At 40.5% G+C, this 23949-nt stretch overlaps 1 protein-coding gene across 23 annotated transcripts in view; it reads left to right on the top strand.

Moving 5' to 3' along the window:
• The window catches only part of ZC3H11A (zinc finger CCCH-type containing 11A), a 59192-nt gene extending 38558 nt beyond the window's left edge, over nucleotides 1-20634 (top strand). For all 23 annotated transcript variants that reach the window (XM_017881070.1, XM_017881082.1, XM_017881079.1 and 20 more), the window contains 9 exons: nucleotides 957-1019; nucleotides 5420-5518; nucleotides 8335-8403; nucleotides 13876-14379; nucleotides 15019-15095; nucleotides 16252-16567; nucleotides 17056-17222; nucleotides 17589-17656; nucleotides 18647-20634. In XM_017881070.1, coding sequence (XP_017736559.1) covers nucleotides 957-1019; nucleotides 5420-5518; nucleotides 8335-8403; nucleotides 13876-14379; nucleotides 15019-15095; nucleotides 16252-16567; nucleotides 17056-17222; nucleotides 17589-17656; nucleotides 18647-18905 — 1622 coding nt within the window. In that variant the 3' untranslated portion in view covers nucleotides 18906-20634. The remainder of the gene's footprint in view (nucleotides 1-956; nucleotides 1020-5419; nucleotides 5519-8334; nucleotides 8404-13875; nucleotides 14380-15018; nucleotides 15096-16251; nucleotides 16568-17055; nucleotides 17223-17588; nucleotides 17657-18646) is intronic.
• The last annotated feature ends 3315 nt before the right edge of the window (nucleotides 20635-23949 follow it).

Here is a 23949-nt window from a genome sequence, read left to right as displayed (position 1 = left end):
CCTGTCTCGGCCTCCCAAAGTGCTGGGATTACAGGCTTGAGCCACCGCGCCCGGCCAAGAATACAATCTGTCTTAAACTCGACTGCTATTATTAATTAGTACTATGCTAGGCCAGGAGCAGTGGCTTACATGTATAATCCCAGTACTTTGGGAGGCCAAGATGGGTGGATTGCTTGAGGCCAGGAGTTCAAGACCAGCCTGGCCAACATGGTGAAACCCCATCTCTACTAAAAATCCAAAAATTAGACTGGGTGTGGTGGCTCACGCCTGTAATCTCAGCACTTTGGGAGGCCGAGGTGGACGGATCACAAGGTCGGAAATTCGAGACCAGCCTGACCAACATGGTGAAACCCTGTCTCTACTAAAAATACAAAATTTAGCCAGGCGTGGTGGTGCACGCCTGTAATCCCAGCTACTCAGGAGGCTGAGGCAGGAGAATCGCTTGAACCCAGGAAGTAGAGATTGCAATGAGCTGAGATCGGGCCACTGCACTCTAGCCTGGGCGACAGAGTGAGACTCTGTCTCAAAAAAAAAAAAAAAAAAAGCCAGGCATGGTAGTGTGTGCTATAGTCCCAGCTACTCGGAAGACTGAGACAGGAGAATTGCTTGAACCCAGGAGGTGGAGGTTGCAGTGAGCCAAGTTGGCACCATTGCACTCCAGCCTGAGTGACAGAGCGAGACTCTATTATTATTATCAAAAATAATAATAATAATAATTAGTACTGTGCTATTGCTTCTGTTTGGGCTGTATGTTTGGCTGTTTGTTATTAATAGGTTCTGGGGTTTTGTTTGGTTTTTCTTTTCAATGTAGTGGGCTTCCTTGAGACAGACCTGATTTTCAAGAGACTTTCTGGGTGGGTTCATGCTAATATCAGAACATACTTTGTACCCATTAGTTGTTACTGAATACAGAAAAATTGACTAAGGATAGAGAAATTCTGCTTTTGCCATTTCAGGAGAAGAACCCTTGGTTAGACTGAGTCTTACTGAGAGACTGGGGAAACGAAAATTTTCAGCAGGTAAAGTTTTGTGCATATCTTTTCTTTTCTGCTTGTTTGTGTGTTAACATGATAGCTTCTCCAAACTCTCTTTAAACAGATCACATCATTGTTACTGGTGCCCCTGTATTGGCTGAAAGCACTTATAAATTCCTCATGTTTTCATGAGTGCTTTGTACCTTTTATTGAAGTTACAGAGATTTGAAGTGTTGCAATTGAATTAGATTATGACCATGACCAGCATTTTGGAAGGAACTAGATATTTTAAATGGTAAAGAACACCTCTATTTCTCTGGACATACTTAAATGTGAGTGTTTTAGAGGTGAAAAAAATCATTGGTTAATATAATGTGTGTCTCTTTGAATATAGGAATCCCTAAGAAGAAAGAAGAAAATATGTATATATAAAATTTGAGTCCTTGAGTCTGTTGGTGCTTGCTTATTTATTTATTTAGAGACAGAGTCTTGTTATGTTACCCAGGCTGGAGTGCAGTGGTGCAATCTCATCTCACTGCAACCACCATCTCCTGGGCTCAAGTGATCCTCCCGCCAGCCTCCCAAGTAACTGAGACCATAGGCATACACCACTATACCTGGCTAATTTTTGTAATTTTTGTAGCGATGGGGTTTCACCATGTTGCCCAGGCTGGTATCCAACTCCTGGGCTCAAGTGATCTGCTGGCCTTGGCCTCCCAAAGTACTGCAATTACAGGCATGAGTTACCATGCTTGGCTGCTATTTTATTTTTGGGGGGAGGTACTTTACCATATTAGTAAATTGTTGTATAACTACCCTAATGTGTCTGACTCCAAAAAATTATTATTTTTTTTTGAAACGAGAGTCTTGCTCTGTCGCCCACTCTGGCGTGCACTGGCACAATCTCAGCTCACTGCAACCTCCACCTCCTGGGTTCAAGTGATTCTCCTGCCTCAGCCTCCTGAGTAGCTGGGATTACAGGCACTACCCCCGGCTAATTTTTGTAGTTTTAGTAGAGATGGGATTTCCGCCATGTTGGCCAGGCTGGTCTCGATGAACTCCTGCCCTCAGGTGATCCACCCACCTCCGCCTCCCAAAGTGCTGGGATTATAGGTGTGAGCCACTGTGCCTGGCTTTCAAAAAATTATTTTGAGAATTTTTTCTGACTTCAGAATTTTCTTCATACTGTTTTAAATGTCCTAAAAAGGAAATCTTACCTCCATTTTGTGTTTTCTTTGATGCAATTCTCACTACCCTATCTTCAGAATTGTTCTGAACTTAGTAACATTTCAGAGTTTCAGACAGTGAGAGATGGGAGTGTATTGTTGAATGAGTTATGCACTTTACGCTCTAAGTAATAAAAACTTGCAGTGATGAGATAATGCCCATGAATGAAATTAATGTTTGCTGTGGCTTTGCTGTATATCAATGAGCATTATGTAAATTCTCATCAAATCCTCGGCAACCATGAGTAAACCATGCGCAATGTTTGGCACTTGATATCAGTAAATATTTTCTGCACTGAGCTCAAACTCAGGAAGGGTTAAATAACTTGCCCAAGGTTATAGTCAAATGAATACTTTACACGTTATACAGTCATTTACAAAAAGAGCTTAGAAGAGACAGAAATGAGGCAGTCTTTAGAAATCTCTTGTAGCTGTAAATCAAGAAACAATACCAGTTCTAGGTTTTAAAGAGCAGTATTTTATTTTTATTTATTTACAATATCACAAATCCACTTTTACTGACTTTTCATTGGTTTAAACCCTTGTGGTGTACAGCATCACTCAGATTCTGTGTCCAGTAGTGTTAGCAGGAAGATTACTTTGGAATTTGGCATGAACTACACCACTGTTTCCATGGGCCTGAATTACCTTTCCCCAGATTACTTTGGTTTTGTTTGGTTTGCCACCAGGAGTCACTGTGTTGTTCTTTGCTTTGTATACATAAGCACATCTCTTGCCCAAATAGAATTCTGTTTCTTCTGGGACATAAACACCTTCAATTTTAAGAAAAACTATGTGCTCCCTTTTTTTCCGGAGACCTGTGCCCATGGACCACAGCCTTCCAGACATATTCCCTTTAAGAAGTCCTGTTCCCAGCAGGCCTCCACAGGATCCAAGATGGTGGGGAGAGCTAAGAGCAGTATTTTAATGTCTCAGCATGTATTTAGAGTACAAACCAAACCAGGGTTCCAAATTAATAAGACTTTCAGTTTGGATAAAGCTGATCTAGAAATTTTAGGTAGAAAAAAATAATACTAAGCCAGGTATGGTGGTGCATGCCTGTAGTCCCAGCTACTTGGGCAGCTGAGGTTAGAGGATCCCTTGAGCCCAGGACTTTGAGTCAAGCCTGGGCAACATAGCAAGACCCTGTCTCTAAAAATAATAATTAAAAGTTTTTAAAATATAGAAATGAGCTATTTTAACATCAGCATACATATAAACTTTGTGATTGTTTTCTATTTAAATTATAAATGAGGGGAGAAAGACAATCATACTCTGTGTAGGGTCTTTTGAAGTTTTTAATGGTACCTTGCAAACAGTGTAACTTCAGTCAAGCAATCTAAAAAACCATTTGTTTTGTTTTGTTTTGTTTTGTTTTGTTTTGTTTTGTTTTGTTTTGTTTTTGAGACGGAGTTTCGCTCTGTCGCCCAGGCTGGAGTGCAGTGGCCGGTTCTCAGCTCACTGCAAGCTCCGCCTCCCGGGTTTATGCCATTCTCCTGCCTCAGCCTCCGAGTAGCTGGGACTACAGGCGCCCGCCACCTCGCCCGGCTAGTTTTTTGTATTTTTTAGTAGAGACGGGGTTTCACCGTGTTAGCCAGGATGGTCTCGATCTCCTGACCTCGTGATCCGCCTGTCTCGGCCTCCCAAAGTGCTGGGATTACAGGCTTGAGCCACCACGCCCGGCCTAAAAAACCATTTTTAAAAACTGGTGACTTTTAAGCAACTTGTATTGAACAGTGTAATAAAACTAGAAGGCTGAACGTGGTAGCTTATGCCTGTAATCCCAGAGGCCAAGGCGGGTGGATCACAAGGTCAGGAGTTCAAGACCCGCCTGACCAACATGGTGAAACTACTGAAAATACAAACATCTCTACTACAAAAAGTTCTCTACTGAAAATACAAAAATCAACTGGGCATGGTGGCGTGCGCCTGTAATCCCAGCTACTCGGGAGGCTGAGGCAGGAGAATCACTTGAACCTGGGAGGCGGAGGTGGCAGTGAGCTGAGATTGCGCCACTGCCCTCCAGCCTGGGCGAAAGAATGAGACTCCGTCTCAAAAAAATAGCAACTAGAGTTAGGAAACTTGATTTAGGTCTTGGCTGTATCACTAACTAGTTGATGACTTGGGTAAGATACAGAATATTTCAGAACCTTAGATTTCTTTTCTAGAATTGGAGAGAAAGGGGTTATGTGGCTCTAAAAGTCTTCATACTAAAAACCTTTTATAATTCTTAACCTGTCTTCCTCATCCTGGATGCATTTACTTAATTCAGCAGCTGACCAGTTAAGATTTTTGGGGATGCTTGGCTTAGTGCTGTAATCCTAGCATTTGGAGGCTGAAGTGGGCAGATCACCTGAGCTCAGGAGTTGAAGACCAGCCTGGGCAACATGGCAAACCCTTGTCTCTACTAAAAATACAAAAATTAACCAGGCATGGCGTGTGCCTGTAGTCCAGCTAATTGGGAGGCTGAGTTGGGAGGATCACTTGAGCCCAGGAGGTGGAGGTTGCAGTGAGCTGAGATTGCACCACTGCACTCCAGCCTGGGCGAGAGAGTGAGATCCTGTCTCAAAAAAAAAAAAACAGATTCTTTGTACATGAAGATTTTTCACATTTCTAATTCTGAACTTTAATCTCAACCAGGGTTTATGACCTTTCCTTTGTAAGTTTAGTCAGTTAATTTATGTGGTAAATGTTTGTGCATTCTAATTTTTTGCTCTTTTCCTTGTCTCTTTTTTTTTTCTTGAGAATGAGGCCTTGCTGTATCGCCCAGGCTGGAGTGTAGTATTACGATCATAGCTCACTGTAGCCTTTCTACCTCCTGGGCTCAAGTGATCCTCCTGCTTCAGCCTCCTAAGTAGCTGGGACCACAGGTGTGTGCCACCATGCCCGACTATTTTTTATTTTAATTTTTTTAGAGACAAGGTCTTGCTCTGTTGCCCAGGCTGGTGTCGAACTCCTGGCCTTAAGTGGTCCTCCTGCCTTGACCTCCCAGAGTGCTGGGATTACAGGCCTGAGCCACTGCACCTCGCCTTCCTACCTCTTCTTTCTAGGACGCTTTTATGTTTCTAACATTGAGCTCTAAGGAGGCCGATGAACAAACATGCCATATGTATGCAGAACACTTAACAGAATTATGCTGTGTTGTCTGTTTTTGTTTGTATTTCTTGACCTTGCTGAAGATTGACTTGAAATCTTAAACTAAGTTCTCCCTCTTTATAGGCAGTGACAGTGATCCTCCATTAAAGCGTAGCCTGGCACAGAGGCTAGGGAAGAAAGTTGAAGTTCCAGAAACTAACATTGACAAAACACCAAAGAAAGGTACCTGTGTTCTTATATACTTTGTGTGTGTATGTAATTGTGACACTTGTTTCTTGTAATGCTAACAGCTGTGGTTTGTCATTCTTTTGTTCAGGTAAATAGGTTATCTTGTATTTGTTACATTATTCACTCAACAAACATTTAATCCTTACTCTGCTAGATTCTGGGTAGACACCATTGAAAAAAACACTGTCACACTCCTCAGGAGCTTATAGGATAAATGGCAGGTAGGAATACTTAGAAATGCGATAAATTTTGTAACAGAGAAAAGTACACAGTGTTATGGTAACATGTAGGAGAGGCACCTATTATTATCATCTGTTAGGGGAAGGTTCACAGAAGAAGTTATATTAAAGTTTGGACCTAAGACATGAGTTGGAAATTAGCCAGATGAAGTTCGAGAGCCAGGGGCTGTGTCTCAGGCAGAGAGAATAACTCCTGCAAAGGCAGAGCTAAGAGTGGTATGCTCAAGGAACTGCATATGGCTGAAACATAGAAGTGGACTGAAGAGCGTGGTGACTGGATCATAATGTAGTCTTTAAGCCATGTTAGAAAGTTTGGACTTATTCTAAGATATTAACAACCCATTGAAAGGTCATAAACAGGCTGGGCATGGTAGGTCATGCCTGTAATCCCAGTACTTTGGGAGACTGAGGGGAGTGGATCACTAAGTCAGGAGTTCAAGACCAGCCTGACCAAGATGGTGAAACCCTGTCTCTACTAAAAACTACAAAAATGAGCTGGGCGCAGTGGCAGGCACCTGTAATCCCAGCTACTCGGAGGCAAGAGAATCGCTTGAACCTGGGTGGCGAGGTTGTAGCGAGCCGAGATCACACCACTGCACTCCAGCCTGGGTGACCGAGTGAGACTCCATCTCAAAAAAAAAAGAGAAAGGTTATAAACAAGGATCAAAGGTTCAAATGTGCATTTTAAAACCATTACCTTGCCTGCAATATGGAGACAGATTAGAAGGGGGCAAACATACTGGCCTGGAGATGAGTTGGCAGGCTGTTAAAATAATCTGGATAGGATGAGGTCGTGGCATAGGTTTGGTATTTTGGAAGTTTATTTGAGGCATGTGGACTAAATCAAGAGATGGCTGGAAGTTAGATTTTTTTGTTTTGTTTTGTTTGTTTAAAGACAAGATTTCGCTGTGTTGCCCAGGCTGGATTCAAATTTCTGGCCTCAAGCCATCCTCCTCCTTCAGCCTCCCAAGTAGCTGGGAATATAGGAATGCACTATTGTGCCCCTCAGGGAATTAGAATTCTTTCTGGTTGAAGGAGAACAAAAAGCCAAGGTTGGATTTATGTTTTTTCCCCTTTTATGACTTGCAGTGAAACACTGACATTAAATTATTAAAGAATAGGTGTTTTTTTTCTTCTCATTGTGTTTGGTTTTAACTTTCTTTGAAATAAGCTTCCTTTAATTTTTCCCCTTGCCCAAGGGGCTTTGATGAGTAGATGTTCCTGTTTGGAGGTTTTCTTGCATTCTCAGAGCAAGCTAAAGTTGCTTTCTTTGCCACATTCCTTTCCTCCTTGTCTATCGATCATATTGAAGATTTTCATAACTAAGGAGCATATTTTAAATTTACTTGGAGGAAAAATTCTTTCGATGACAATAAGGTTTTAGAAGGCTCTACAATAACAAAATTATTTTCTTTAATTCAGTAGTTTTGCTTTTCAGATATAAAGTAAGTTTTCTTTGTTTCTTTTGGTATTTTTGATATTTGAGACAGTCTCACTCTCTCACCTAGACTGGAATGCAGTAGTGCGATCTCAGCTCACCCTAACCTCTGCCTCCTGGGTTCAAACGATTCTCCTGTCTCAGCCTCCAGAGTAGCTGAGATTACAGGCATGTGCCACCATACCTGGCTAATTTTTGTATGTTTAGTAGAGATGGGGTTTCACCAAGTTGGCCAGGCTGGTCTTGAACTCCTGACCTCAGGTGATCTGCCTGCCTTAGCCTCCCAAGGTGTTTGATTATAGGCGTGAGCCACCATGCCTGGCATGTTTTAAGCTTTCCAGAGTACTCTAGGGAATCTATGGTTGACATAAATCTGTTCTGTGGAGAAGAAAAATTTAATTTTTTTTTTTTTAAATACAGAGTCCCTCTCTGTGGCCCAGGCTAGAGTACAGTGGCGCGATCTTGGCTCACTGCAACCTCTGCCTCCCGGGTTCAAGTGATTCTCCTGCCTCAGCCTCCCTAGTAGCTAGAATTACAAGCACACGCCACCATGCTCGACTAATTTTTGTATTTTTAGTAGAGACGTGGTTTTACCATGTTGGCCAGGCTGGTCTCAAACTCCTGACCTGAGGTTATCCACCTGCCTCGGCCTCCCAAAGTGCTGGGATTACAGATGTGTGCCAATATGCCCAACAAACCTGTATTTAACCTGTAAAAAGTTTCTGTTTAACTTTTGATTTTTTTAAATCTTTATTTTTATTTTTTTATTTTTTTGAAACAGAGTCTCTTGTCACCCAGGTTGGAGTGCAGTGGCATGATCTCAGCTCACTGCAACCTCCACCTCTCAGGTTCAAGTGATTCTTCTGCCTCAGCCTCCTGAGTAGCTGGAATTGCAGGCACCCGCCACTATGCCTGGCTAATTTTTTTTTTTTTTTTTTTTTTTTTTGGTAGAGACGGGGTTTCACCATATTGGCCAGGCTGGCCTTGAACCCCTGACCTCAAGTGATCAGCCTGCCTCGGCCTCCCAAAGTTCTGGTATTACAGGTGTGTGCCACCATGCCCAGCAAACCTATATTTAAGCTGTAAAAAGTTTCTATTCAACTTTTGATTTTTGAAAACCTTTCTTTTCACAGCTCAAGTTTCCAAGTCTCTTAAGGAGCGATTAGGCATGTCAGCTGGTCCAAATAATGAGGATGCAACAGGTAAGTAAATCCTAAGACCAGATTCTGATAATTTTTTTCTTTGCTGTAAGAGCCTTTGCTTTTTCTCAGATTTACCTGTTGCTCGTTAAGGGCTTTGGATTTTTGTTTTTTTGTAGTTCTGTTTGTTTTTTAAGTAATTGATCAAGTCAACTCAAACTCAATTGGGATCAATTCCTTTTTTGTGCTTAGAGATGGTAAAATGATTATCATAGCATTAATAGTAGGAACTTACTTATTTAATTTATTTATTTTTGAGACAGAGTTTTGCTCTTGTTGCCCAGGCTGGCGTGCAATGGTGAGGTCTCAGCTCACTACAACCTCCACCTCCTGTGTTCAAGTGATTCTCCTACATTAGCCTCCCCAGTAGCTAGGATTACAGGTGTGTGCCACCACGCCTCGTAATATTTGTATTTTTAGTAGAAATGGGATTTCACCATGTTGGTCAGGCTGGTCTCAAACTCCTGACCTCAGGTATCCACCTGCCTCAGCCTCCCAAAGTCCTGGGATTACAGGCATGAGCCACCGCACCTGGCTAAATAGTAGGAAATTAGAAACAACTTAAATATACAACAAAAAGGGTTTAGATAAAATTATGATAGTTATGTGCTAAAATAATTGCTGTCGTGAAAAGTCAAATGCTGAACAACAATGATACGGAAAAATCAAATTGCATTAGTGAAGAAAGATAACAAAAGAGCACATACCGCTTTTGACCTGATTTAGGGCAACATAAGAATCTTTTTTTTTTTAAGTTTATTTTCCTCTTATAGAAACTTATTCTCTAGGGAAACATGCATATATATGAGATTATTCTAATTTTGTAAAGATATAAACATTATGCCTTTAAAAAAATCTTCAAAAATACACCAGAATATAAATAAAATTTGGTGTTATCTGGGTATTGAGGTTTTCTGTATATTCTTCCTGTGTTATAATTTTTAAATTTTTTAAAGTATGAAATATAACTACATAAGTATATATATGTACAATTTAAGGAATAATAAAATGAACATCCATGTATTCAACCTTCCATCTTTTTTTTTTAATACCTTGCTGGATTCAGTTTGAGGTTTTAAAATTTTATATTTTACATCTCTATTTATGAATGGTGTTAGCCGCCTTAGGTTACTTTTTATCCCCCATCCTTATCTGATTTGGATGTTAAAGTTATATTAGCATCATAACAAGGAAGTCCGATGTTGGACATTCTTATTCTGTTGTATGCAACCTGAATTATTCAGAGATTTCTAGGATTTTATCTCTCCCTAGTATGCTGCAGGTTCACTGTTACGGATCAAACATGGATCATTTTTGTTCATTCTGCTAAATCAGTATTTATGATAAATACATAAATACTGATTCAGTGGGCCCTTTGAATCTAAAGATTTGTCTTCTTTAGCTCTAGAAAACATTAATTTATTTTGAGTATGACTGCTGCACATTTCTTTTTGTTTTCTTGTGAAATTTGTATTAGATAGATGTTGGAACTTTGGGACATATGCCTGCATGTCTCTTTATACTTTTTGTTTTTTTGTTTTTGGCTAACCTTCTGTGAGCTTTGTTCAACTTTGTTTTTTAGATAAGGAATTGACAATTTTTTTCTGTAAAGGGTCAGATATAAATAACTTTGCAGTCTACAGTATTGCAGCTACCCCATAGAGTGAAAGCAGCCATATGCATATGTATGTAATATGTAAATGAATGAATGCTGGTGTGTTCCAGCAAAATTTCATTTACAAAATTATGTGGTTGCCATATGGGCTATATGTAGTTTGCCTATTCCTTTTTAGATGGCTGATTTGGGGCCAGCCTTATCTTTTTTTATTATCCAGTCCTTCACATGAATTTATTTTGGCACTTGAAAAATTTTATTTTTCAGTAACTTTCTTTGTTCTCTTATTTTTTTTTCTTTTTTCTCAGCCTGGGATTTCTAATTTTTTTTTTGAGATGGAGTTTTGCTCTTGTTTCCTAGGCTAGGTGCAATGGTGCGATCTCGGCTCACCGCAACTTCTGCCTCCCAGGTTCAAGTGATTCTCCTGCCTCAGCCTTCCGAGTAGCTGGTATTACAGGCATGCGCTGCCACGCCCGGCTAATTTTGTATTAGTAAAGACGGGGCCTCTTCATGTTAGTCAGGCTGGTCTCGAACTCCCAACCTCAGGTGATCTGTCCACTTTGGCCTCCCAAAGTGCCGGGATTACAGGCGTGAGCCACTGTGCCCACCATTTTTTTTTTTTTTTTTTTTTTTTTTTTTTTTTTTTTGAGACAGAGTCTCAGTGTGTTTTCCAGATTGGAGTACAGCGTGATCTCAGCTCACTGCAACCTCTGCCTCCCAGGTTAAAGTGATTCTCCTGTGTCAGCCTCCCAAGTAACTGGGATTACAGGCACGCACAGTCGTGCCTGGCTAACTTTTGTATTTATAGTAGAGACAGGGTTTCACCATGTTGGCTAGGCTAGTCTCCAACTCCTGACTTCAAGTGATCTGCTCACCTCGGCCTCCCAAAGCCCTGGGATTACAAGTGTGAGTCACTGTGCCTGGCCTGCTCTGGGATTTCTAATTCAAGTCTTTATTTTTATTTTTAAAAGTTTGTGTATTATTTTGGCTTCTTAACCACTTCTTTTTGTTTATTTTGGTTTATCTTGCATATTGTTTTTCTATAGTTGTAAGTACCTGGCTTGGGTTTCCTTTGATTTTAAAGACCCTATCCCCAAGTTGTCCTCTTTCCTGACTGGGAGACTTCATTTACGTCTGGCTAAGTGGAGAGGGTGTACTAACAGGCAGCTTGTGTGGACTGAAGATGGGAAGTCTGGGGGCTCAATACAGTTGCCACAGTAAGACTTTATTTTCTGATGGAAACAACTTTTTTCCTTTTTTGGATTTGCTGTTTACTTTTATCCCTCCTCCCTCCCCTTTTTCTGCTTGGTATTGTGAAAGCCTGGGATTTTCATGCTCTGCTTCTCTCCAGCCCCAACATCTTCATAATGTGCTCTTCATGGGCAAACTTGCCTCTTTTTATGGAGCAGTTCTCAGGAGGAAGTCTTGACTGGCCCGTCTGTTGTATAGGTGGTCCTTAAATTCTACCCTAATGGTTATGTCAGATCCCACTGTTGCTTTTAATACTAGTTAACCCAAGTTTGGCAGTTTCCTTTGGCTCTATTGGGAGGAGCAGAACTCACGCCTATGGTTTTAACTATTCTTTTTCCATTTTTCTGTAAATTCAGACATCTGCTTTCTGTTTTAGAAATTCTTCAAGATGTATGCTCTGCCAGTGACATCCTTATTTCTCATTGCTGGTGTGGATTTATTTTTAATGTTTTGTCATTTCAATGAAATTTTGGTGGGGGAGGGGAGGGAGGGAAACAGGGGCTGCATGTCACCATTCATATTGTACTTTCTTGGAGTAGTAATTGTGAAATGTTTGCTACCTTGGATTGAAAGAATTTGCAATTTTTTATTAAAGAACTTGAAGATACAGGCAATTACAGTGTACTGAGTGTTCAGTGCTGTGATCAGAAAAACTAAATTGGAGGGTATCAGGTTTTAAGCAGAACTCAGTTGAAACTAACCAGGCCCAGTGTGGTGGCTCACGCCTGTAATCCCAGCACTTTGGGAGGCCAGGCAGGCAAATCTCTTGAGGCCAGGAGTTTGAGACCAGCCTGGCCAACATGGCAAAACCCTGTCTCTACAAAAAATACAAAAATTAGCCAGGCATGGTGGTGGGTGCCTTTAGGCCCAGCTACTTGGGAAGCTGAGGCAGAGAATCACTTGAACCCAGGAGGTGGAGGTTGCGGTGAGTCAAGACGACACCACTGCGCTCTCCAGCCTGGGCAACAGAGCAAAACTCTGTCTCAAAAAAAAAAAAAAAAAAACCAGGTAGCAAGAGAAATGAGATCAGCAGGGAATACTCCAAGTAGAAGGAATAGCATACTCAAGGGTTCAGAAAGTGAGACAGAACACAGTATATTTAAGATTTCAGACTGGGTATGGTGGCTCACACCTGTAATCCCAGCACTTTGGTTGGCTGAGGCAGAAGGATTGCTTGAAGCCTGGAGTTTGGAGACCAGCCTGGGCCACATAGGAAGACCTCATCTCTACCAAAAAAAAAAAGATTTTAGGCCGGGCGCGTGGCTCAAGCCATGTAATTCCAGCCTTTGGGAGGCCGAGACGGGCGGATCACAAGCGCTCAGGAGATCGAGACCATCCTGGCTAATACGGTGAAACCCCGTCTCTTACTAAAGAATACAAAAACTAGGCCGGGCACGGAGGCGGGCGCTGGCTAGTCCCAGGGCTACTTGGGGGAGGCGGGAGGCAGTGATGAATGGCGTAAACCCGGCGAGGCCGGAGCCTTGCAGTGAGCCTGAGATCCGCCACTGCACTCCAGCCCTGGGCGACAGAGCCCAGACTCCGGGTCTCAAAAAAAAAAAAAAAAAAAAAAAAGATTTTAGAAGGATGGTTTTTTTTAGCGTGTGGGGTGGGAGTTCATTAAAAGCTGTTATTCAGTGATTACATGTGTATGATCTCCAAATTATTTATTTCATAGCACTATCTCTTTTCATTATTTATTTTCTTAGCCCTTCGGTAATGAGAATGGTTCTATCTGTGAAATGTGACATTTGCTCTTCAGTTTAGACAGATATAGATTGATTAATGTATCATTGAAAATAGCTCTTCAGTGGCATGCCAATTTCTGGGCCTTTTGCATTTTTCTTCTATCTCGTCACTTGTTTTACCTTCTTTTTATCCTTTATCATTTAATATCACTTCCTTGTAGACAAGGGTAGGTGTTCCTGCTGTGTCCTTTTATAGCATTATACTTCCCTTATCAAAGCAGTTATCATTACCATACTCTGCTATAGCTTGTTTAATTATTTATCTATTAGACTGTAAATTACATGTGGACAGAGATTTTATTTTGCTTACCATTGTATTTCTAGCCCAGTGTTCATTACGTGTTTATAGCCATAAGTTAATGAATAATTTATTGCTATTTTTGTTAAGGTTTATAATGACAAATTTAACCAACTAGTAAATGGCTTTCAGTTTCTGAAGAATAAGCTTCTGAATAGAAATGCAAATCGATTTTTGCCTCCAAAGAGTTTTCCTTGAGGACCACTGCCTGAAACTTGTAGTAATCTAAAATTGAAATAGAAACAATTAGCCGGGCTTGGTGGCCGGGTACCTGTAGTCCCAGCTACTTGGGAGGCTGAGGCAGGAGAATCACTTGAACCCTGGGAGGCAGAGGTTGCAGTGAGCCGAGATTATTACCACTGCACTCCAGCCTGGGTAAAAGAGCAAGACTGTCTCAAAAAAAAAAAAGAAAAGAAAATAAATAAATGTTACCCTTTTGATCCTTTTAATTGACTGCTTAAATGATAGCTCTCTATTGGACTGTCTTGATCCAAGAAAAGAGAGATCATAAGTCAATAAGAGGTGAACTTCAAATATAATGACATGTTTTTCTCCTATGAAAACAGAGAAAGTTAATAAAGTTGGTGAGATCCATGTGAAGACATTAGAAGAAATTCTTCTTGAAAGAGCCAGTCAGAAACGTGGAGAATTGCAAACTAAACTCAAGACAGAAGGACCTTCAAAAACTGATGATTCTACTTCAGGAGCAAGAAGCTCCTCCACTATCCGTATCAAAACCTTCTCTGAGGTCCTGGCTGAAAAAAAACATCGGCAGCAGGAAGCAGAGAGACAAAAAAGCAAAAAGGATGCAACTTACATCAAGCTAAAGACTGATAGTGAAATTAAAAAAACGGTAGTTTTGCCACCCATTGTTGCCAGCAAAGGACAATCAGAGGAGCCTGCAGGTAAAACAAAGTCTATGCAGGAGTTGCACATCAAGACACTAGAAGAAATTAAACTGGAGAAGGCACTGAGGGTGCAGCAGAGCTCTGAGAGCAGCACCAGCTCCCCGTCTCAACATGAGGCCACTCCAGGGGCAAGGCGGCTGCTGCGAATCACCAAAAGAACAGGTAACAAGAGAACTTGGTCTCTAGTACCACGTCCCCACATAATATTCTAGAGGGGTGTTCCATGGGATCTTCGTAGGAGTTCTTTGACAACCTTTCTTTACTCAGATAACGTTGAAAACACTGAATTAAATGAATTTTTTCAGTAGTGCTATGTAGACCTTTGCTTTTGTTTTATTTTATTTTTGAGACAGTCTCACTCTGTCACCCAGGCTGGAGTGCAGTGGCGTGATCTTGGCTCACTGTAGCCTCCACCTCCTGGGTTCAAGTGATTCTCTTGCCTCAGCCTCCCGAGTAGCTGGAGCTACAGGCATGTGCCACCACATCCGGCTAATTTTTGTATGTTTAATAAAGATGGGTTTTCACCATGTTGGCCAGGCTGGTCTCAAACTCCTCACCTCAAGTGTGATCTGCTCACTTCAGTCTCCCAAAGTGCTGGGATTACAGATGTGACCTACCATGCCCGGCCAACCTTTGCTATTTTAATGTGTATTTTGAGACTTTAGGAGCACAAATGGACTTTAACTGTAATTTTATTTGTCCTGTCCTACTACTTTCATTAAATAAAGTTTTGTTTAACATATCTATCATGAAGTTGCAGCTTAAATAAAGTAACTAATGATGTCTTTAATGTGAATACAGGGATGAAAGAAGAGAAGAACCTTCAGGAAGGAAATGAAGTTGATTCTCAGAGCAGTATTAGAACAGAAGCTAAAGAGGTAAATTTAAGATCATTGTATGATTTTGTTCATGGCAAACAAAGGCTAGATAATTGGTAGTTTTACCTTACAGTAAATTTCTAAATAATTCACTCATATATTAGGTAAACAATCTTTCTTTTTACTTATAATTTCTTATGAGAATTTCCTATAGTTCTGTGTATATCAGTATTTGCTGCCGTTTTAAAGTTTTTTGTTTAATTGGCCATCAATATTTTTTAAACTGAGTTTTTTCTAATGCTATGCATCATACAAAAGTTGGAAATTTAATTTTTTTAAAAAATGAACAAGCCCTAAAAATATACAGCTTAGATGTAACCATCATTATCTTTTCCATGGATTTCTTCGAGATTTTTCAGTCTTGCTCTGTTGCCCAGGCTGGAGTGCAGTGGCATTATCTCGGTTCACTGCAACCTTTGCCTCCTGGGTTCAAGCGATTCTTGTGCCTCTGCCTCCCATATAGCTGGGATCAAAGGCATGCACCGCCATGCTTGGCTAATTTTTGTATTTTTAGTAGAGACAGAGTTTTGCCTTGTTGTCCAGAGTGGTCTCGAACTTCTGGCTTCAAGTGACCCGCCTGCCTTGGCCTCCCAAAGTGCTGGGATTACATGTATGAGCCACCACACTTGGCCTTCTTCGACCTTTTTGTTTATATATGCATGCATGTGAATTTGTTTAATGTTAAACCCATGTTTAGAACATAATCGAGAACTCTACAGTGTATCATTTTACAGCCTGCTTTATCATGTTAATAATTCTTCAAGAAGTTTGTTTTTACTGACCACATGATTCTCCATTATACAAATATAGTCTTTTTCTGGACATTCAGATTTTGTTTTACACAATCATAAATAAAATAATATCTTTGTACATAAATCTTTGTGCAAGTATTTGATTATTTAGGAATCATTAGTATTTGACTTAGAGTCATGGTTGTCCAGCCTGTAGAATCTGGGTTTTTTATTACTGCACACATGTCTAATTCTAATCTTTCATCTCTAACAGGGTATTGTCTATTTGACATCAAATAAAGAGCTTTTCTCTCAGATTCTGGATCATGTGAGACTCTGCTTAACTTAGATGTTAGCCTGGTACTTACATCATAGAGGTTATTAGAGGTATCAGATTTTAATTCTGTCATTTAATTTATCCACAGACTTCAGGTGAGACCACAGGAGTTGACATCACTAAAATTCAAGTCAAGAGATGTGAGACCATGAGAGAGAAGCACATGCAGAAACAGCAGGAGAGGGAAAAATCAGTCTTGACACCTCTTCGGGGAGATGTGGCCTCTTGCAATACCCAAGTGGCAGAGAAACCAGTGCTCACTGCTGTACCAGGAATCACACGGCACCTGACCAAACGGCTTCCCACAAAGTCATCCCAGAAGGTGGAGGTAGAAACCTCAGGGATTGGAGACTCAGTATTGAATGTGAAATGTGCAGCACAGACCTTGGAAAAAAGGGGTAAAGGCAAGTATTTCTATACTATGTATTGTTTCAGGTTATCAAAATTACCAAATTCAACCCAGTTGTTGCCAGGAAGTTACTGGCAACAACTGGGTTGAATTTCATTTGCCTTATATCCACAGGTAGACAGTAATATTTCTGATATTTTTATACAAAGGCAAAACAAGATGAGTTCTTTTCTCAGAATTTAAAATTGCTATTTAAAAAGCTTTGTGTAAAACTTTCTATGGTGCATCTTTCCTCTAGTATTGAATAAAAAAGAATAGAGGAATGGTAACAAATTTAAGTGGTATTATATCTACACGGTGACCACCTGTGGTGACCACCATGGTGACCACAAATTGCATTTGGATCATTTTCAGTCTCTTTTTAAATAAATTATTTGTGATATTTCTAGTACTGAAGGAGTTTTGATATTTTATTCTGAGTTATTCTCCATTTTTAAAAGAGTTTATTCTCGCTGTTTATCAGATATTTTCTGCCCCTTGTAGCTAAACCCAAAGTGAATGTGAAGCCATCTGTGGTTAAAGTTGTGTCATCCCCCAAATTGGCCCCAAAACGTAAGGCAGTGGAGATGCACCCTGCTGTCATTGCCGCTGTGAAGCCACTCAGCTCCAGCAGTGTCCTACAGGAACCCCCAGCCAAAAAAGCAGCTGTGGTAAGACGTATATTCACTTCGTGGTGCTTTATTCTGTGTGGTGGGAAAGCGGGAAAGACTGTCTACTAGCACTCTTATCCATATCTTGTGTATATCGCTTCCTGGCATTTCCGTAATTTGGGTTATTACTGTATTTTATACTCATAGTTTGACATTTGTGAAGTAGCAGGACAGGATTTTTTAAAAGCTAATTTTTAGGTGGCAAGATATTTTGCTTATTTATATACTCAACCTTTAGATTATCGATTCTTAGATTCACAGGCTTCAAGAATCGTAGCCACAATTCTAAGAAGGCAGCAAAAGAAAATGAATATGCTCAAATTAAAAAGCCAACTCTCACTGAATTACATGACTCTTCTTTTGCAGGCTGTTGTCCCGCTTGTCTCTGAGGACAAATCAGTCACTGTGCCTGAAGCAGAAAATCCTAGAGACAGGTAATGCTTTGTAATTCTTTCTAAACAAACTCCAGGCCCCTGTTACTGTAGGCTCTCTAGAGAATAACACTGATAAATAACTTTAGCAACATCCAAATAAATCTGCTGCACTTCAAATTAAATGCAAGAAAATATGAAAATTTAGGGTTGCTGTTCTCCTTTGGTGCCATTGTTTACATTTTGCTATATTACCTAAAAGATGTTTTTTTGTTTGAGGCAGGGTCTCACTATGTCACCCAGACTGGTGTACAGTGGCACAATCTCTGCTCACTGCAACCTCCACTTCCTGGGTTCAAACAGTTCTCCTGCCTCAGCCTCCCAAGTAGCTGGGATTACAGGTGCCTGCCACAAGGACCAGCTAATTTTTGTATTTTTAGTAGTGACAGGGTTTTGCCACATTATTTTCGGTGGTCTCAGACTCCTGACCTCAAGTGAGCCACCTTCCTTGGCCTCCCAAAGTGCTGGGATTACAGGCGTAAGCTACCATGCCCAGCCTCTGAAAGATGTCTTTAACACCTACTTTGAGTTATAGAAATGCTTGGTGCTGGCCAGGCAAGGCGGCTCATGCCTGTAATCCCAGCACTTTGGGAGACTGAGGCTGGAGGACCACTTGAGCTCAGGAGTTCAAGACCAGCCTGGACAATGTAGTGAGGTCTTGTCTCTAATAAAAATCAAAGAAATTATCCAGGCATGGTGACACATACCTGTAGACCCGGCTACTTGGGAGGTGGAGGCAGAATGATCGCTTGAGCCAAGAAGGTCGAGGCTGGAGTGAGCCACGATTGTACCACTACACTCCAGCCTGGGTGACAAAGGGAGACTCTGCGCCCCCCCAAAAAAGATGCTTGATCCCAAATCAGTAAAAGAATTGTTTCTTTATGTATGTTCTTCTAAACAAATTTTTGCTCACTCTTTGTGTCCATGAGACTAGGTGATTCAGCCAACTATTGAAAAAAGGGCAGTTTTCTAATAATCTTTTTTTTCTTACAGTCTTGTGCTGCCTCCAACCCAGTCCTCTTCTGATTCCTCACCCCCAGAGGTGTCTGGCCCTTCCTCATCCCAAATGAGCATGAAAACTCGCCGACTCAGCTCTGCCTCAACAGGAAAGCCCCCACTCTCTGTGGAGGATGATTTTGAGAAACTAATATGGGAGATTTCAGGAGGCAAATTGGAAGCTGAGATTGACCTGGATCCTGGGAAAGATGAAGATGACCTTCTGCTTGAGCTATCAGAAATGATTGATAGCTGAAGGTGGTAGTGAGGACACTTAAAAAAAAAATCGCCAAAAAGCTGGACTTAGTTTCATCTATTGTAACATTTACCTGAGATGATCATTTCTTTAGTCTAGAATTTGCCCCAAATCAGAAGTATACCTCTGAATTATCTGTATGTGTCCTGGATTCCTTGGGGTCAGATTTTTCAAGTTACTTTATAACCATTTTGTCCATTTGATGCCATTGTTTATCATCTTTTGAGAAAAAAGTTCTGTCATACCCTTCTCTCCACAAAAAAAAGACTGAGAGGGAGGTCAAATGAAAGGGTGCAAGCGAACTTAGTGACTCCTTGAGGTGTTTGTCAGTTTTGGCTTTTTTCTCCTTTGTTGTGTTCTTTATGTATTGTCTTGATGTACTTAATATTACCTGAGTTTGAAATGGATGAAGACAGCTGCTACCATTAAGGACCAAATTTTGTGCTACCACTAAACAAAAATACCCACTCAGTCTGTGTTAAATTGTATGTCTTTTAAAGGTATTTAGAGATTCAGCTAAGCTTTAAAGAGGGCTGAGCAGCTCAGGACGCCTGTAATGTGGGCCTCACTCTTTGGACCTGATTTTGATGCTTCTGCTGCTCCGTTAGCCTCTGAAGAGCAATATCTAATTTATTATTACTGTAATTTTTTAAAAGGCTTTAAAGTGCCTCAGGGGGTCCCCTGAAACTAATTTTCTATTTCTGGGATTCCCTGGATTCATTTTATGAGATGGTGACATGATTAGAGGAAATTCTTTTGTAGTATGAAAATTGTCCCTTTTCTTCTTCAGTACTTGCCTCCTTACTGGCATGGAATTATCACAGGGACAAAATCTGGTAAATTTTTTATTTCTAACTCTCCCAACAAACCCCTGTTGCCCAGTATTTATTTGGTTGCCTTCACCCACCTGAGGGAAAAAATGAGCTTATTCAAGCTGCCAGTGTTTATCTATGGGCTATAGCAGTACGTGGAATTGTACTGTGCCAGGGATATTGAGATGCTCTGGGGGTGTATTGTATACCTGCCAGTTTTCTTCATTTCTGAATTGAGTTTTCTTTTCTTGATGTTGGTTTCCTTCATATCACCTCAAGGTTTAGATTTGTGAAGGAATAAGCATGATGGGAATAATAGTCTTGAAAGGAGATACGTTGTATATAATCAGGAGGAGGAGGAGGAAGGAAGGACTTACCCATTTTGATATTTTGCTGTAGGTGGCCAGTTTTGTTTCTCATAGGGAAATCTGACCCACCTGTCATGTTGGCTCCTAAGGAACTGCTGTTGTAAGCGGCTCATCAAGAGTTGAACTTCATGTAGCCTTGTTGGGAATATGGAAAAGGAAGAAAGCCACAGGACTGCCCATTCAGTCTTGGGAAGATTTGGATGATTCTGCACAAGCAAAAATGACTTGAAATTTATGTATAGACACACCTCTACCAATCCATCTTCAGCTGACTGAATGTTGTATGATAGCCCTTCTCCAAAGCAGGGGTAGAATGTTCAGGTTGCACCACAAATTTTCTACTTATTTCATTTTTGGAATCAGCTTACAGATTCCAGATCCCTTTTGTATATATTCTTTATTCTTTTGCTTTTTTAAAAAATAATTTTGTTTCATATTTAAAGCACTTGTATTAGTCAATGTTTCGTGTTCCGCATTATTTGAACCATTTGCCCTTACAGAAAGAGAAATACTTGTTTGTGTTTTAAATAAAACTGATGTAGGAAAGTCTTGATGTTGTGAGCTAAGTAATCTTACATCATCATGTCAGCCTAGGATCCACCTTGACAAGAGACCCCAATCAGAATGCTATTGGCCTTTCGTGTAAGTGCCCAAATTTCAGTTATTATTTGGCTTAGAAATCTTTCACCTGGATATATTGCCAAATTAACAAGTGTGCTCAGTTTTAGCTGCATGTGCTTTAGGTAAGAATTTATATTATTATAATGTGAAGATTTTTTTTCTGACACAGATACTTACTCCTTAGTGTTGTAACTCAAGCAATGCCATTAAGTTTTTAAAAGGAGGGAGGGTTTAAAAGTGATCTTAGGGAGTCTCTCTGGGCCTACTCTGGCTCAAGAGGCTGATGAAAAATAAATGAATAAACGTGATCTTTAGAGTCAACGATATAGAATTTTCAAGCATGAAGGTGCAGCAGATAAGAAATTAAATTGATGGAAGTCCAGGTTTCTTAATAGGTGTGCCAATTTTTTAAATTGTGGGATTGCATATGTTTGTTAGCTACTAAAGAACATAGATTTTTCCTGTTAGTCTAAATTCGTCCCAACAAGTTGAATCAACTTTTCACAAAAAGCAAAACTGGTTTTGATTGATAGTTTTCATTTTACCAGTAAGAAAAGGGCCCAAATGTTCCGGTTTGGTTATAGCCAGAAATAAGATAGTTTTATGTTTCATATTTTTATCTCAAGGTAGTAATTCCTAAAGTTGTGGCCTTAACCCTAAATCTCTGGTTCCTCTTTAAAGCCAGAACATAGTATGTTTTCATCTTGATCAGTATTTGAATGATAAGACTGATGTTTAATAATTACAATTGCAGTGACAAAACTTGATCTATTAATATATTGATCAGAGTTCTATGATCCTTTTCTAAAATGGTGGCTTTATTTTGCCAGAATAATTCTGCACGGTGTGTTTTTTGAGACAGAGTCTCACTCTGTTGCCCAGGCTAGAATGCAATGAGTGGCACAATCTTGGCTCACTGCGACCCCTGCCTCCCAGTTTCAAGCGATTCTCCTGCCTCAGCCACCCCAGTAGTTGGGATTATAGGGGTGTGCCACCACACCTAGCTAATTTTTGTATTTTTGGTGGAGACAAGATTTTACCATGTTGGCGAGGCTGGTCTGGAACCCCCAACCTCAAGTGATACGCCTTCCTCGGCCTCTCAAAGTGCTGGGATTACAGAGCCACCACGCCCAGCCAGCAATTCTGCAGTTCTGTAAAGTATTTGATTGCTTTGAATTTGGCTGTAGCAACAGGAAATACATGGTCTCCAGTTGTAACTGCTTAATAGGTAACACTTTTAAACTAGCCAACATTTACTGAGTACTTACTGTGTGTATCTTTAATTCACATACTCATTTAGACACTAAATTCTACAGGACATTAAAGATGAATATTCCCCCACTATAGTTTCAGGGTCAGTGTGTTTATATATTATGTGCCATCGGGTTTGATTAGTAGATCTTTTCAAGAGTGTTTTTTTTTTTTTGAGATGGAGTCTTGCTCTGTCGCCCAGGCTGGAGTGCAGTGGCCGGATCTCAGCTCACTGCAAGCTCCGCCTCCCGGGTTTAAGCCATTCTCCTGCCTCAGCCTCCCGAGTAGCTGGGGCTACAGGCGCCCGCCACCTCGCCCGGCTAGTTTTTTGTATTTTTTAGTAGAGACGGGGTTTCACCGTGTTAGCCAGGAGGGTCTCGATCTCCTGACCTCGTGATCCGCCCGTCTCGGCCTCCCAAAGTGCTGGGATTACAGGCTTGAGCCACCGCGCCCGGCCAAGAGTGTTTTTAAAATCTTGATTTTGTGAAGCTGCTCAATAAATCTTTGAAAGTTCCTACAACCAAATGCAGACATTAAACTGCATTAATAATTAAGACTCCAAACTGCAATTTATTTTGAATTTGCAAAATGATGTTAAGGGGCATGAGCACAATTAAAATCCTTGACCATTCTCTTAACACTGTACAATAAAGTGGGCAAAAAATAAGTGATGACCCTAAATAAGAACAGCAATCTAGAATTTAATTTTACATTAAAAAAAGTAATTTTGGCTGGGCGCGGTGGCTCATGCCTGTAATCTCAGCGCTTTGGGAGGCCAAGTTGGGTGGATCACCTGAGGTCAGAAGTTTGAGACCAGCCTGGCCAACATGGCAAAACCCCATCTTTACTAAAAATACAAAAAAACAGCCAGATGGGGTGGCACGCACCTGTAATCCTAGCTACTTGGGAGACTGAGGCAGGAGAATTGTGTGAACCTGGAAGGCGGAAGTTGCAGTGAACCGAGATGCCAAGATCAATCACACCACTGCACTCCAGCCTGAGCAACAGGGCAAGAGTCCATCTCAAAAAAATAATAATAATTTATATTTACTGAGAGGGTCTGTTACTACAGTTATTTATATTTGGTTGGATTTAACTGCTAAAAACGTTGCAGAGTCTGAATCTATGGCATGACAGAGAATAGTTAATCACAGCCATTCAGCAAGTTGTGAAGCTTCTGATTGGGATGAAAGAAACTTCAAGCTGAGAGGAAGAATGTTCTGAAATATTTGGGAGGTTTGGCAGACTCCTTGCTCAGGGGTATGTTTATTTGGGCCAGTGGTTCTGAAGCCCACTTTGCAGATACCTTAAAGATACCTTAAAGGTAGTTGTAATAACAAAAGGAAACAAATGTTTCATCTTACTTTCCATTATCTGTATCTCAGGTATTCTTCCAGAGATACTTGAGCCACGTGTAAGGCAGTACACTTCCATACAGTATCATGCTGTAAAACACATGACATTTTGAACCTTGCCTTTTTTATTAAAATTTCAAATGTATTTAGAATTAAAGTATAATAAACTCCACATAGTCACCCAGTTTCAACAATTACAGATTCATGGCCAATCCTCTTCTTTACCATACTAACTATCCATCACCCCCTATTCTGACCTACTTGGCTGGGCTGAGGGTGAGGCAAGCAAGGTACTTAGGCACAATTTAAGGAGGCACTCACTTTTCAAGGCTTGTATTTGCACATGTGATTGTGATTCCTACAATTATGCTAAATCCTTAGACTTGCCTTATCTGAGATATGGTCCTGCTGGCTCCCCTGAGTTATTTTGAAGTGAATCTCAAGCACATTATACTTTCCTTTTTTTCTCATCCTGTATATTGGATATCATTTCATATCGTGGCACAGAGAACTTTAATCTTAATAACACTTGCATAGAATTACACCCTATGAAGATGCAGTAATTTATAGTAGTCCCTATTGATAGACATTTAGGTTGCTTCCCATCTGGGTATTTTAAACAATGTTGTGATGATTA

This window comes from Rhinopithecus bieti, unplaced genomic scaffold (genome assembly GCF_001698545.2).
Source record: "Rhinopithecus bieti isolate Rb0 unplaced genomic scaffold, ASM169854v2 scaffold_12049, whole genome shotgun sequence".
Taxonomy (NCBI): Eukaryota; Metazoa; Chordata; class Mammalia; order Primates; family Cercopithecidae; genus Rhinopithecus; species Rhinopithecus bieti.
Note: the sequence above shows the minus strand (reverse complement) of the source record. Positions and strands in the feature narration are given on the sequence as shown.